The sequence below is a fragment of the Erinaceus europaeus genome, chromosome 4 (assembly GCF_950295315.1).
Source record: "Erinaceus europaeus chromosome 4, mEriEur2.1, whole genome shotgun sequence".
Classification (NCBI taxonomy): Eukaryota; Metazoa; Chordata; class Mammalia; order Eulipotyphla; family Erinaceidae; genus Erinaceus; species Erinaceus europaeus.
In genome coordinates this window covers 38,357,023-38,372,679 of record NC_080165.1, presented here as the reverse complement: position 1 = coordinate 38,372,679, position 15,657 = coordinate 38,357,023, and the positions used below count along the sequence as shown (strand labels likewise).

At 40.4% G+C, this 15,657-nt stretch overlaps 1 protein-coding gene and 1 non-coding gene across 4 annotated transcripts in view; one reads left to right on the top strand and one right to left on the bottom strand.

Moving 5' to 3' along the window:
• Nucleotides 1–963: 963 nt before the first annotated feature.
• GPLD1 (glycosylphosphatidylinositol specific phospholipase D1) overlaps nt 964–15,657 on the bottom strand; it is a 55,085-nt gene continuing 40,391 nt past the window's right edge. For all 3 annotated transcript variants that reach the window (XM_060189291.1, XM_060189292.1, XM_007525943.3), the window contains 10 exons: nt 14,773–14,847; nt 14,519–14,675; nt 12,780–12,921; nt 11,767–11,872; nt 11,586–11,679; nt 6,722–6,898; nt 6,070–6,230; nt 4,467–4,493; nt 4,316–4,366; nt 964–1,072 (listed from right to left, as the gene is read on the bottom strand). In XM_060189291.1, coding sequence (XP_060045274.1) covers nt 986–1,072; nt 4,316–4,366; nt 4,467–4,493; nt 6,070–6,230; nt 6,722–6,898; nt 11,586–11,679; nt 11,767–11,872; nt 12,780–12,921; nt 14,519–14,675; nt 14,773–14,847 — 1,077 coding nt within the window. In that variant the 3' untranslated portion in view covers nt 964–985. The remainder of the gene's footprint in view (nt 1,073–4,315; nt 4,367–4,466; nt 4,494–6,069; nt 6,231–6,721; nt 6,899–11,585; nt 11,680–11,766; nt 11,873–12,779; nt 12,922–14,518; nt 14,676–14,772; nt 14,848–15,657) is intronic.
• LOC132538514 (small nucleolar RNA SNORA44) lies at nt 7,357–7,487 on the top strand. Its single transcript, XR_009549868.1, has one exon. It is a non-coding gene; the product is annotated as a small nucleolar RNA SNORA44 (small nucleolar RNA).

Genomic DNA, 15,657 nt, shown 5'->3' with positions numbered 1-15,657 from the left:
GTAATGTGCTTTCAACCAGGTATACCACCATCCAGCCTTTTTTCTTTTTCCCCTCCCTCTTTTTACTGGAGAGCACTTGTAAGCTCTGGCTTGTGGTGCAGGGATAAAAACTAGGACCTTTTGCTTAACCATTATGCTCTCTAGTGCAAAGTCTTTTAGCAAAACTGAAACCTATTGTTCCTGTATGACTGGCAGATAACACCATTCAACTAAAACCAGTTCAGGAACAAGGGAATCCACGTCCTGCTTCACTCACCTCAGTTCCTGACATCAACTTTGTCTTGGGCCAGATTCTTCTCCTTGGTCTCCTGGCACAACTTGTGGCAACTTAGTGCAACAAAAGCACTTTGTGGGGTCGTGTAAAACTGATGGAGAGTTACTAAGTTTGTCAACTACTAAAACAGCTATCCCTGCTAAAGCATCTGAGAGCACAGAAAGATGACGGGGTTTTAGTTACATTTGTCCTTCACTATATGAAACATTCAAAATGTAAAACTCAATAGGGATCTTAATCGTTTACAAGTGACTTTTGAAAGTGTAAGGCTACCCTTAACTACTGTTTCCCTGCCTCCCCAAACCTCCATATATACTATATCATTTCTCTTTAATTGAAACGAGTTACCAGTTTTAAAAGGCCATCTGTTAGAGGAATTGTTCCTAGGAGGTAAACCAACAGGTCTTTTCAGGCATCAGAAAGACAGGAATCATTTTAGAAAGGAAAATAACTCAAACAACAGGTATGGGGACAGGCAGTAAGTTACGAAAGAAAGCATAGAAGCAAGAATGTAAATTGGAGGGGTGCCAGCTGAATAAGCAGACTATATCATATATTTCTGATGCACCGTTCTATACTGCATTGTGTTTCCACAGAGCCTGTGTCTTCATGCACAGCAGCACTCACTCTACTAATGGCCACCAGAGTGTTCACCCTGGGGAGCAACTTGACACGAGAGGGAAGACAGATTAGGAAAAGGAAGTAGACTCTTTAATCTAAGCCAAGACTGTAGATGTGAAGTGCCCCAGAGAGTCGGGCTCCAAAAGAACTCCTTCCAGCAGCAATGACAACTTGGTTCTGTAGAGAACACAAAATCAAAGTCACTACTTATGTAACATATAGCATGTATTGAGTTCCTGCGATAGGCCAGACATCATGTGATGTTCTGAAGACGTAAGAGTGGGTAGAACATTAGCTAGATCCCATGACTTGAACTTAAATCCTCTCTCTCTCTGCTTAAATACTAACACTCTTATTTTGGTAGGTTCAGAAAATACGGCTAAGTTCATTCATGTCAGACTCTTCTTTCATACATAGAGAATAAAGTGTTGATTCAAGAATTCCAGTTATACAATGTGAACAGCGTATCTGGAATAGTAATGAATTTTTTCACAAGGGCCTGCCTAACACCACTTACTGCCCTTACCACCCACCTCACTTTGTCTAAAAGAATGAAAAAGTTGGCTTGGAAACAGTGGGATCTTGCATACACAGATCCCTAGCAACCAAAAGAAATCCTCTAAGTGTTTGATGTGCATATTCCTATTCTCGGTGTAAATAATAATTGATATGTCTAATTTACAGAGAGGGAGAGAAAGCTATCTGCTTCACTGCATATGAAGCTGCCCCCTGTAGGTGGGGACTAGGAGTTTGAATGTGGGCCCTTGCTCATGGTAACATCTGCACTGTACTGAGTGTACCACAGCCCAGTATGCATAATTTTTACATAAAATGTGGGCCCTTTATAATGTCCTAATTTTGGAAAATGAAATTTTAAATGTAACCCAAGATTATAGTAATTTTATGACCAAACCTTTAGGGAATCCTCCCGATAGCCTTTGTAATCCATGTTTAATAACCACATTAATTTTAATCATGCAGAGAGATTCTGATGCCTGAGGCTCTTAAGTCCCAGCTTCAATCCCATATACCACAAGCCAGAGCTGAACAGTGCTCCAGTAATAAAAAGTAAAGAGATCAATAAAATTTTAAGGTGGGCAGGCAGTGGCATACCAGGTTAGGGCACATAGTTCGAAGCTCAAGGATCCTCTTGCTGCGGGGGGGGGGGGGGGGTGTCACTTCACAAAATCCCCTCCTCTCAATTCTATCTGCCCTATCCAATATATGGAAAAAATGACTGCCAGGAGCAGTGCAGACACCAAGCCCCAGCAATAACCCTAGAGGCAAAACAAAATTAAAATGAAAGCTAAATGCTGCTTATATGAAATGAGATAAAGGATAACTTGAATTATTGACCACTAGAGGGCAATTTCACCACACTGGTTATGAGTCTGGTCTCTCACACAGACCTGGTTTCATACTATAAATTCTAAGGAGACTAAGCCAGCAAACAGGCTCACCTGGGAAGGTGTGCAATATAGGTTCAAGCCCAGACCCCATCACATTTGGGAGAAGCTTTGGTGTCCCCTCTCCTTCCCTACCCTGTTTTATTTTGTCTTTTGGCCAAAAGGGCTGTTGCCTTCACAATCCCACCACTTTTATCAGGCTTTTTGTTTTTAGATAAGAGAGAGAGACTACGCCACTTACCCAGGCAGGGGATGGGGCCTGGGTACATGAAAAAGTATGTGCTCTCCTGGGTTAGCAATTCCCCAGCCCCTCACTCTGTCCACCTGAAAAGAGTTTACCTGAATTGGTAAAGCCAAGTGACAATAAAACTATGAAGGCTTCACAACCTTTATTCCATAGTTTAACCTTACAGTGATTTTCATTTTTAACTTCCCATATCTTCTTTTTTTTTTCTTTTTTTTTTGGTCAGTAGGGTTACCACTGGGCCTCAGTGCCTATACAATTCCATTCCTGATGGCCTTTTTTAAATCTAACTTTTTATTATCTTTATTTAGTGGATAAAGACAGCCAGAAATCGAGAGGGATGAGGAGTTGGAGAAGGAGAGACAGACACCTGCAGCCCTGCTTCACAGGGATCACAAAGCTTTCCCCCCACAGGTGAGGGCCAGGGGCTCGAACCCCGGTCCTTGCACATTGTAACATGTGCGCTCAACCAGGTGTGCCACCACCTGGCAACTGGCTTGTTTTGTTTTATTTTGTTTTGTTTTGTAATAGAGAACACTGGAGGAAGGAGAGCCACCTACAGCACTGCTCCACAGTTCATGAAGAGTCCCCCACCGCAGGCAGGGACCCCAGACTGGAGTCTCAGACATTGGTAATATTTGTGCTCTACCAGATGTATCAATGCCCAGCCCTCTAATAGCCCCTCGAGTCTTCTGTACATACTAATGTTCAAAATGTGTGTGTGTATATATATATATATATATATATATATATATATATATGTATATATATACATATATATGTATATATATACATATATATGTATATATACATATGTATATATACATATATATATGTATACATATATATGTATATATACATATATATATGTATATATATGTATATATATATATATACATATATACATATATGTATATATATATATGTATATATATCATGAATAATCACATAATAAGAAGGCAAGACTGATCTCTAGAGAGAATCTTTTCATACTTAAGAACTTTGGTTATAAGTATGGTGTGAAACTGTACTTGTAATCTTAAACTGTGCCAGGCAGTGGCACACTGGATTACCCATTAAGCATATATGATACCATGTGCAGGGACCCAGTTTCAAGCTCCTGGTTCCACCTACAAGGGGGGCAAGCTTCACAAGTAATGGAGTGCTATAGGTGTCTCTATTTTCCCCCCTCCTCTCAATTTCTGTCTTGTCAAGAGTAAAAATAAAGCAAAAAATATAAAATAAAATAAGCCCATGGAAAGGTAAACCAAAAATAAAATATGGTGCAACCATTTAAAAAGAATCAGTTAATTATATATTTGCCTGAAAACAGGCATAGTGCAATACATAGAAATACAGCAATGACAAGTAGAAGTGTGTGACCAGAGAAAATCAACTAGTTAAATGGCGAGAGTCAGCAAACTTTTCTGTGATGCAACTAGCCAACTCTGCCATTGTAGTACAACAGACACCATAAACAAATGAGCGTGAGCATATGTACTGATAAAACAGACACTGAAATCTGAAATTCACAGTCACAAACAAATCTTTTAAACCTAAAAATCATTTTCAGCTCCTAAGCTGTAGAGAAAGTAGGTGACAACAGCAGTTGATCCACAGGTTATATACTTGCTAACCTCATTTGTTGAGGTTTGGCAGAAAGATTGAACAAGTTAACAGAATCATCTTATTTCCCTCTGTTTTTCTCTTCCAAAAAAAAAAAAATCCCCCCAACCCCACCTTTAAAATAAATATGCAGTCTGTACTTACTTTTTCCTTTGATCTCACTGTGATCAGAGAGCTCCCAAACCTTGAGCTTGCCTGTAAAACATTCCGACTTGTTAATTATCTCTTGAAAATACACCATGTTTTTCAGTAAAAGGCTAGGGAATTTTTCTTTACTTCTTCCAAAGGTACTTACTTCGGGAGAGATCAATACATATTGTGCCTAGAAAATGATTACAAAAGGAGACTTAGTGTAGGTTATTATACCTTACATTCATATTTTTAGCTTTTGAATTATGCATTCCTTCCTCCCCCAACTCCCAGGAGAGATATACTTGAAAGCATGAGGTCCTGAGTTCAATCCCTGGTATCATATATGCTAGAGAAATGCTCTGGTTTCTCAATTTATATGTATTAACTTTGACGTTAGAAGTTTAGCTCATAAGTTTTCATTATAAAAATGTTTATGTAGGGGCCAGGCGGTGGTACACCTGCTTAAGCATTCAGATTACAGTGCACGAAGACCCAGGTTATAGCCTCTGGTCCAACCTGCAGGGGGAAAACTTCACGAGTGGTGAAGCAGGGCTACAGACGTCTCTGTCTCTCTTTCTCCCTCCTCTCTCAATTTCTTTTCTATCCAATAATAAATTTTTTAAAATTTAAAATTAAAATGTTTATGTATCTATTTCTTCTAATAGATTAATAATCATTTGTTGGTTAACTATACATTTATCTAAAGATAAAATACTACACAGCCAGTAAGTATACTGTTTAAAATAGGATGGCACAGAAATGGTCCTATTGTTAGATATAATCCTAATTGTCAACAATAATTCATAAACATATTGGCGTATTGCACCAAAGTAAAAGACTCTGGGGTGGGTGGGGGGAAGAATACAGGTCCAAAAAGGTTGACAGAGGACCTAGTGGGGGTTGTATTGTTATATGGAAAAGTGGGAAATGTTATGCATGTGCAAACTATTGTATTTACTGTCAAATGTAAAACATTAATTCCCCAATAAAGAAATTTTAAAAAATTCATAAACACATCTTTAATAATTGAGGTTCCTATTGTGCCATTTCCTAGCAGTTTGACATAGAACAAACGTGTGATACTCATTTTATCTAGAAATGATCATTTATACCAACTTAATAGTTTTGATGTGGGTTAAATGTACAGAAGGTACTTAGCATGGTACTAGACACAGTAAATGTACAGTAAATGGTCACATTAACTTCATAGAAAAATAATAGATAATACATATAAAAGATGACATCTCTTCAAAGTAATATTCTAAGTAGACTTTTAATTTTCTTTGTACTTTTTGTTTTCTAAAAATTAATGAAAATTTTAAAGTTTTATTCAAGCTTAAAAAAGAAGTGATCAAAATGATTCAATTCAGGCCCAGGAAATTCACTTCAGAAAAATTAGTAAAACAAAGTATTGACATAAATGAGTGGGATTTTTTTTTTTTTTTAATGAGAACCTGATCAAGCAGTGAAAGTCTGACTGAAAAGCACTATGATACCAAGTCCAGCTGAACATCAGCTCTGGGGGACAAAACACTTCAGAATAGCAAGGATGCAGGCAGCTTGAGCCTGAAAAACCTAGGTTAAGCCAGTGACTGGGTCTTGACCCCAAAACCATAGAGTTCAGATCAAAATTCTAGCTTCACAAATTAAAATAAATTTCTGATTTCTCTGTTGAAAAAAAAAATTCTGGTTTCACAATGGACCTAAGGACTTATTAAGTAGGAGTTCTTTCCCAAAGAAAAGAAAGAGAATTCTGAACACTTTACCTTTTCTTCCGGACATGGAGCTATCCAGGATTTGCATTTGCCTGTCATATCACCTAAGGTGGTCTGATTGCCATTATACACATAAACACGACCATCTTCACCCCCAATCAGCCCAGAAGTCACATCTGCTATCCTCAATGGGGCTGACATGATAATTTCATCTGTTAATAAAAGATACTGTCATTCTTTTATTCTATTATTAACTAGATCCTAACCTAACTTCCCATAAACAGTATTAGTATGGTGGTCCGGGAGGTGGCACAGTGATAAAGCTTTGGACTCTCAAGCAATGAGGTCCTGAGTTTGATCCCTGGCATTACATGTGCCAGAGTGATGTCTGGTTCTTTTTCTCTCCTATCTTTCTCACTAAAAAAAAAAAAAAAATTAAAAAGCAGTATTAGTATGTCTTTAATTAGTTTACCTTGATTTCATCCTAACTCATAAGCTTTTCTGTTTCATAATTCACTAGTAACAAGTGGCATGGTTACTCATTGACCATCTTCACAAAATGCATCTCACATCTCACTCCCAATGTATCTGATTCAAGATCTACTAAAGGCCCTTAGGCAACTAGACTCAATTATAAGGGCAGATCCTAGTTGATCCAGTTAAGAGACTGGTCGGTTGGGCAAAGGCACTGTTCCTTTCTTACCTAAGCCATCATTATCCAGGTCACTCAGGTGCAGAACCCCACCAAATCTGGAGAAGCGGCGGTCTCCACTGAATGTACTGAGCAAAGACGGTTGTGAGTCAAGTGTTAGTTCATACATCCTCGTGGTTCCGCCTTGGTGCAAGGTCATGGTCAGGAATGCCATTTTAGACACATCATCTGCAATGAACCATATTACAGTATACGCTGTCATTTACAAGGATGAAAATGCGCAGGGTGAAAGCCTCAAGTACCCAGAAAGGTTTAAGCAGGAGAAAATCCTTACTGACTTTTCATGTAGGAACATGAACTCATCAGGGTGGGGGAGATAGCATAATGGTTATGGAAAGAGATTTTTCGTGCCTGGGGCTTCAAAGTCCCAGGTTCAATCCCCACACCACCATAAACCTGAATTGCGCAGTGCTTTCATATATATATATATATATATATATATATATATATATATATATATATATATATTAATCTCTGGAGTGACAGGAATCTAATAGCATACTTGCAGTTCTCTGTCTGCTCCTCTGTCGCACCCTGCCATAGGGGGAGTGATTTTTGTGGCTTCTCCCTCTCTGCCTGTCTGTGGCACATAGGTGCAAGCTATGCTAAAAATGTGGACCGAAATGCAGCATGTTCCCAAGGTTTATGGCTGGTGGTAGCCATGGGATCTCCAACTGCATGCAAGAATAACCTGGAGAGACTTTGACAGCACAGGTCAGCATATTATCTGTAGCTGCCACTCAACTTTCCTATATTTCAGAACATGTGCTTTGGTGCCTTTCTCTTGGATTTTCACCAGTTTCGGGTAGAGTGAGTGTAAGAAATTTTAACTTCTTCAACAGGTTTCCTGGCAGTGTCAATACTGAAGATTGTGACAGACCAATTGCTAGAGTTTTGCTTTTTAGAAAGATCTGTTACCAGTAAAGCAATCTTCATCTGCACCTAGGGTGTACTGTGCAATACAGAAAAGGAGAATCAAAAGGAACCAAGCTGAGACAAGGAAAAGTGGCAGGGACTACCATGGCCATAGTCTTGAGGCTTGAAGACTGATCCCAAGCATCCCATCTTTCTCTGTTGATAAAGATAAAATATATTTTTTAAAAATCTTTACTGTAAGCCAGACCTTCCACCTTCTGTACCCCATGAAAATCTTTGGTCCATACTCCCAGAGGGATAAAGAGTAAGGACCCTTTGCAAAGGAGGGGATGGGATATGGAATTCTGGTGGTGGAAATTGTATGGAATTGTACCCCTCTTATCCCACAATCTTGCCAATCATTATTAAATAATTTATAAAAATAAATAAAATAATATGTTAGAAAAATAATGTGGGCCGAGGTCAGGTCATCTGATAGAGGCCAGTCTACACATCTCTAGTGCTTCTGCTGGGCCTTGAGACCTATGCAGCTGCCTTGTAGTCCCAAAGTCTAACCTGGAGGAAGTTGGTCCAAGTCCTTACTTTTACAGAGTAAGGACTAGAAAGATATTTGACAGCTTATCTAGACTATATTCTATAACCTAGATATATCAATATATGTGTAAATAGCAGTCATTTCGGAATGTTCGCAGCTGGGTGGAGGATAGATAGCATAATGGTTATGCGAAGAGACTCATGCCCAAAGCTCCGGAAGTCCATGGTTCAATTCCCCCACACCACCATAAGCCATAGCTGAACAGTGCACTGGTAAAAGGAAAAAAAAAAAAAAAAAGAAAAAGGAATGTTCACAGCTTATTAATTCAGAATTTCATCAAAATGTCTCACAAAATTCTCAACATTTCAGAAGAAATTATTCAAAACAGTAGTTATTTAGCCACAATATGAGTGACCTTTAAATGCATATTACTAAATGAAAAGAAAGAAGCCTATCTAAAAAGGTATCTCAACTGACTTTTTAGAAGAACGAAACAGATTTTTAAAGGTCAGTATTAATGAGGAAGGAAGGGATATGAATAGGTGAAGCACAGAGGATTTGGGGAGCAGTGAAACTATCCTGTGAGATAATAATATAATAGTGGTTAGATAATACATTTGTCCAAAGCCATACAATGTCTGACAATGTTTGTCAGGGGCCAGATGGTGGCACACCTGGTTGAGTGTACATATTACAGTGTATAAGGGCCCAGGTTCAAGCCCTGGTCCTCACCTGCACAGGGCAAGCTTTGCAAGTGGTGAAACAGTGTTGCAGGTGTCTCTCTCTCCCTTTCTATCCCCCCTTCCCTCTTGATTTCTGACTGTCTCAAATAAATAAAGATGATTTTTTTTTTTTTAAATTTATGTTTGTCAACTGTAGCAAATGCGTTAGGAGGAGGTCTGTAGTGGTGAGGGAACTGTGTTCCTATGAAGACAGGTTCAGTGGGAAGTCTATACTCAATTCTTCTGTGAGCCTGAAACTGCTCTTAAAGTAATTAAGAAAAGGAGGGGGTCTGGTGATAGCATAACTTGAAGAGCACACATTACAATGCACAAGGACCTGGGTTCAAACCCTGGGCTCCCACCTGCAGGGGTCCAGATTCAATGGCAGTGAGCAGTGCTGCAGGTGTCTAGCTCCTCCTTCCTACTCTGTTTCTCTTTCCATCATAATAAAATTAAATTTTAAAACAGTGATGGGGAAGAGAAGGATTCAGATACATTTGACACTCAGAGCCTCATTCCTTAATAACATAGGTGTTAAACAGTAGCATGTATACATTTTAGACAAGGGAAAAACTAATGTTTCTTCATTTCTATATTATTGATTTGTTGTAAAAGTCATGATGTATTTTTATGTTTTTCTATACAAAACTTGTCATAACCCCTGACTACTTAACCCTTGAGTAACAAATAATCCAACAAACTATTAATAAAATTTTTTTTAATATCCTGAGATCTTTATGAATTTCTAAGTCTTAAAAATGCTGCAATTGTGGTCCGGGAGGTGGCACAGTGGATAAAGCATTGGATTCTCAACCATGAGGTCCCGAGGTCGATCCCCGGCAGCACATGTACCAGAGTGATGTCTGGTTCTTTCTCTCCTCCTATCTTTCTCATGAATAAATAAACAAATTCTTTAAAAAATAAATAAATAAATAAAAATGCTGCAGTAACAGAATTCCTTCCATAATGCTTACACTGTTTAGTGACCATTAATTTTCAGACCTCAACTTTGTTTTCATTTCTATCATGAATTTCTGGGGATTTTGAGGGGGAAGAATAGTATATTATTTCTCAAGAGTATTTTGGCTGACAATGGCAGCAGAAAACAGCAGCACTATTCTAAACATACATCTTACCAGCTAGATGCTTGAAAGGCACAAGAGAACAGACATCACCTCATGTGTTTCACACTTGCCATTCATAAAAAAAAAACCTATAAAACTATAAACAGTAAGGTACTACATGTAACTTTCTTGAGTAGTTAAAATTACTGGATGTTAAACTTGTGAATGCCATAAAACAATTTTTTAACTTATAACTTAGTATAATACCTCAAAAACATAAAGCAACTGTATATGATATGTAGTGTTTCTTTGGGTAGACAAATTGATGTGTAAACACATTGCATATTCTTTTTTTAACAAACTTTTTTTTTCTTTTAATTTTTTTAATTAACTTTATTTATTGGATAGAGACAACCAGAATTCAAGAGGGAAGGGGGGTGATAGAGAGGGAGAGAGACAGAGAGACACCTGCACCCCTGCTTCACCACTTGTGAAGCTTTCCCCCTGCAGATGGGGACTGGGGGCTTGAACCCAGGTCCTTGCACATTGTAACATGTGCACTCAACCAGGTGCACTACCACTCTGTCCTACACATTGTATATTCTAAGTAAAATAGAGACCTTCAGATTATAAAATGTTTACATTTAGTTCATCCCTAACTTTTTCTGCTATTAGAAGCAATATGCTGATGAATAATTGCCACAATATGCTGATGAATAATCTAAGTTCATTTCCCACGTCTACGCTCAACTGGACCTGCCAATATACGCGGATATCTTCGCCCATCCTGTTCAACGCTTGACGTCTCGTCACCCAATCTGGTCCCCTATACCTACACTGAACTTCTCTGTTCCAGACTCTTGGAAACAGAGTTGGCAGTCAGCTGAGGTAAAGAACAAACACCTCATCACAGACCCCTGCAAGTGTCAACCCGGCTTTGACCTAGCACGTTATGATTGGGCCCTCCTCAATCGCTATCGAACAGGCCATGGCCGGTGCGCCGCTATGTTCCATCACTGGGGAGCCAGAGACGACCTGAACTGCCCCTGTGGCTACAGACAGACTATGACCCACATAGTCAACGACTGCCACCTCTCCAGATTCAAAGGAGGTCTCGAAACTTTACATCAGGCTCAACCTGACGCTGTTGACTGGCTACAGAAGAAGGGCAAATGCTAGAAGAAGAATTGCCACAGTTCTCCTATCTAAGAGCAGATTTTTAAAAAAATATTCATTTATTTATTCTCTTTTGCTGCCCTTGTTGTTTTATTGTTGTAGTTATCATTGTTGTTATTGATGTCGTTGTTGGATAGGACAGAGAGAAATGGAGAGAGGAGGGGAAGGCAGAGAGGGAGAGAGAAAGATAGACACATGCAGACCTGCTTTACCACTTGTGTAACCATATGTAAAACAGTATGAAGAGTCCCAAGGCAAATAAAAGTGTAAATCTCTTATGATCTAGCGGTACCACTAGCAGCACATGTCTGAGGAACATGAAAGCACTAATTCAGCAGGATGTGTGCACCCCTATTTTCATAGCTGCACCATTTACAATAAGTAAAGTAGGAAATCAACCTAAATATCCAACAGCTGACTGGAGAAAGAAGTTACGAGCTACCTAGTCTAAAAAGAAGCAAAATTTATGACACATCACTTACCGCGAGTTGGGGCACCAACCAGAAGCACTTGTGTCCGTGTCCCATTCACCATGACATAACCACTTGACAGGGAAGTACCAAGTTTCCCCATTGCCTGTGAAGTGCAATAAAGCAATTTAGTGTAACAGCTAAGAAAACTTACTCTGTAGTGTATTTTCCTGGGAGGAAAGCACTGCCATACCTTGTCTCCTGAAATGGTAAATGAGCTTTGGCAGTTTGGCAGGAAATAGCCATACACCCGTCCAAGGCTCTGTTTTTCATCACGATTGTAGAACAAGTGGCCCAGACTGCAACAAACACATTAGGCTCAGCTGCTAGGACACAGAGGTAGTCACACATTCAAGTCCAAGAAAAGACAACACACCTATTCCAACAAAGCTGACCCTATGCCTACATGCTCTCAGTCCTGTGATCCTTGGCCTACTGTGGGCTAGGGGGGGATTTTCAGAGTGGATAATAAAATCAGAGTTCTTCCGACAGAGATCTGCCATCCTGCCTCCCAGCTAGCAGGAAAAGAAAGGGAAGGCTACTGCTGTGGGCTGAAATGCCCCCCCCCATCCATTCATATATTAAAATACTAAGGAGAATGTGGCCCCATTTGGAGGCAGGGGTCTGTAGCCAGATAACTATGTCTAAATGAGGTTGTTAGGGTGTATCCTAACCCAAGAGAAATGTACCCTAGACAAGGACAAACTGCAGAAAAATCTCAAGGCTTGGGTGACAGTCCAAAATTCCTTTAAAAACCAAAGAAATACAGTTGACAATGAAATAAACCACCATCAGTGCTCAGTGATAGAAACCCGCCCTGTGTCCTATTTCTGGGCTATGAGAACATAGAGAAAAGACGGCCACTGATCAACAAAGGAGTGAGGGAATAGGGTGGGGGAATCAAGCAGACAAATAAAAACCTGCCAACACCTTGATCTCAATTTTCCAGTCACAAGTACTATCAGAAGATACATCCCTGTTGGTAAAGCCACCCAACCTCTGGATCTTTTTTTGTGACAGTCTTGTCAAACTAGTACATCCATCATTGTCATTTTTAGACTTCTAAGAATAAGAATTTGCAATCTTGTTCCAAAAACTTAGCGTGCCTTTAAGGAGTAGGAATTTCTCAACGCCTTTCTCTGATACCTACCTCAGCAGCAGACGCCTACCCTTTCTGCTCAGCTGGGCCCCACTAGCAGTGCTCACCTACTGGCATTCTTCCAAGTTGGGCTCCCGACCAACAGTAAAGTTCTATTGTCCACGGTGACCCCATGGAGGGAGTACCCCAGCCAGGCAAAGTCCTCCTCGCCTTTCACCATCCAGTTGGCCTCTTCTACATTCAACTTCTCTACAAAGGAAAAACAGCCCCTTGCGTTTCGTTTCTCTCAAAGATTTAGCTTTTTTATTACATGCGAAAGAGCTCACATGACACTTAGAAACCAGAATACCACTCTGGCATTTGCAGTGCCAGGGATCAAACTGGGAACTTCCCTAATGTAAGTCTGATGCTCTACCAGGTGAACTGTTTCCCCAGCTGCATCCCTTTAAGTTAGAGGGCAACTGGATTGGAAAGGGTAGGTTCTTAGATGTAGGCTATTAGGTATGGATTCATTCTCCTGGGCTTTTTTTTTTTAACCACAGCACTGTTCAGCTCTGGCTTATGGTGGTTTGGGGGATTGAACCTGGGGCTTTGGAGCCTCAGGCGTGCATCTCTTTGCATAACCACTATGCTATCTACCCTCCACCCATCTCCTGAGCTTTTGCCATGTGTTTCCCAGAGCCCCAACATGAGAAAATGGATAACTTACTTCACTTAGCAAACACATTTCTAGGGGGCTGGGTGGTAGCTCACCTTGTAAAGCATATACGCTACCCTTATATAAGGATCTGGGTTCAAGACTCTCCCACCTGCAAGAAAGAAGCTTCACAGTGGTCAAATAGTGCTACATGTGTTTATCTCTTCCCCTGCCTCTCTCTCTCAATCTCTCACCCTCTATTAAAAAAAAAATGGTCATAAGGAACAGAGTCTTGCAGATGCTAGGCCTCAGTGATAACCCTAGTAGCCAAGTCAAAGAAAGAGAAATGCATTTCTAGCACATGTTTTACTGGTATGAAGCCAGGGATTCCACCCCCAGCATAAATAGATAAATACTAGGAAATGCATTTGTAGAGCTCCTTCTGTGCTATGGAGGATATTATTTTCTATTTTTAAAAAGAGATTTCCTTGGGAGTCGGGCAGTAGTGCAGTGGGTTAAGTGCAGGTGGCACAAAGTGCAAAGACCAGTGTGAGGATCCCAATTCGAGCCCCCGGCTCCCCACCTGCAGAGGAGTCACTTCACAAGCGGTGAAGTAGGTCTGCAGGTGTTATCTTTCTCTCCCCTCTCTGTCTTCCCCTCCTCTCTCCATTTATCTCTGTTCTATCCAACAACAATGGTATCAATAACTACAACAATAAAACAACAAGGGCAACAAAAGGGAATAAATGAAAAAAAAATTTTCCTGAACTAGTATAATAACATGTTTTGTGGCTCAACTTCTACAATCGCAAAATATAAACTTTTCATAGTATACTTTTTAAAATGTATTATCAATAAAACAATCTTTCAAGAACTAGAAAAAGGAAGGAGTCCCTGCTGGGCAGTTAAGAGTATCACAGGGACATATATGGCCCCACTGTGACAGGACACTATGAGAGTGTCCTATTGGTTTCCTGTGGATTTGGATCTAGAAACTGGACCCAGATTTAGAAGTTAGATCTCATTTTGAGTACTTGGGGAATCTATTCTCATCACTTGCCAGACATGTGTAAGAGTAAGGGACTGTTAGAAATTTTAGGTTTGGAAATGATTTTAAAAAAAAAGCACAAACCCCCATGTAAGAGAAGTCACCAAGGACATAGTAGTCAGAGAACGTCTCTTTCTGTCCACCCCTCCAGCAAGCTCTACCTTTGTTGCTCCAGCTGGGGTCAGAATAAAATGCAGCCACAATTCCTTTCTGTTTCCCTCCACCTGGTGCAAAAGGGGAGCCAATCACCAGATCAGGCGTGTGGTCTCCATTCACATCTGCTGCCAAGAGTGTCCAGCCCAAGTTACAGTAAACATCCTTAAGAGGAAACCAGATTTCATTCAGTCCTAGGGCCAGTCAGGCTACATCAGAAAACACATTCATTCTCTGCACCTGGATAAGGTGGGAAACATACCTTGCAAGAGATGGTGATGTTGGGAGAAGAGGACACTCTTCCTTGCTCAGACCCAAAGTAGATGTACACTGCACCCTAGGCAAGGACAAACCACAGGAGAATCAAAGATTCCTGTGGTGGCACAGAAATCTCAAGCAACAGTCAAACATAGATGATGATATAAGCAGTCACCATCAGAAATCGGTGGCAGAAACTGTCCTGTGTATTAGCGCTGCTAGGCTGGTTTTTTTGTTGTTGTTGTTTGTTTGTCTGTTTTGCATCACTGGGGCTCGGTGCCTGCACTATGAATCCACTGCTCCTGGAAGCCATTTTCCCCATTTTGTTGCCCTTGTTGGTGTTATTGTTATTGGATAGGACAGAGAAATTGAGAGAGGAGGGGAAGACAGAGAAGGGGAAAGACAGACACCTGCAGACCTGCTTCATTGCTTGTGAAGTGACCCCCCCTCTGGCAGGTGCAGAGCTGGGGGCTCAAATGGGGGGGCTCAAACCAGGATCCTTATGCCAGTCCTTGCCTTGTGCTTCATGCCATCTGCACTTATCCTGCCCATCCCCAGCCCCCCAAGCTGAATTTTTTTAAGTTATCAAGTCCATAAAACTATTAGAATCCATTCCCCCATCAGAAGCTGCCATGTATCTTTTCTTCCACAGTGCCTTGCTCAGGATCTGCTATCCAGAATATTCCAGAGCATCTGCAGAATGACTTATTTAACTTCTCCTTCAAGTCCCAGCTGGGTTTCTTACTCTTCCAGGAAGCTATCTTCAGCCCAGCCAATTACTCCCCTGAAGGCCCTGTTGGTACATTTCACTTATCTTAGATGCATGCTAGGTGATTATTCTGGGTTATGAACAAGTTCCTGTCTCAAAACTTGCCTGTCACCAGTCCTA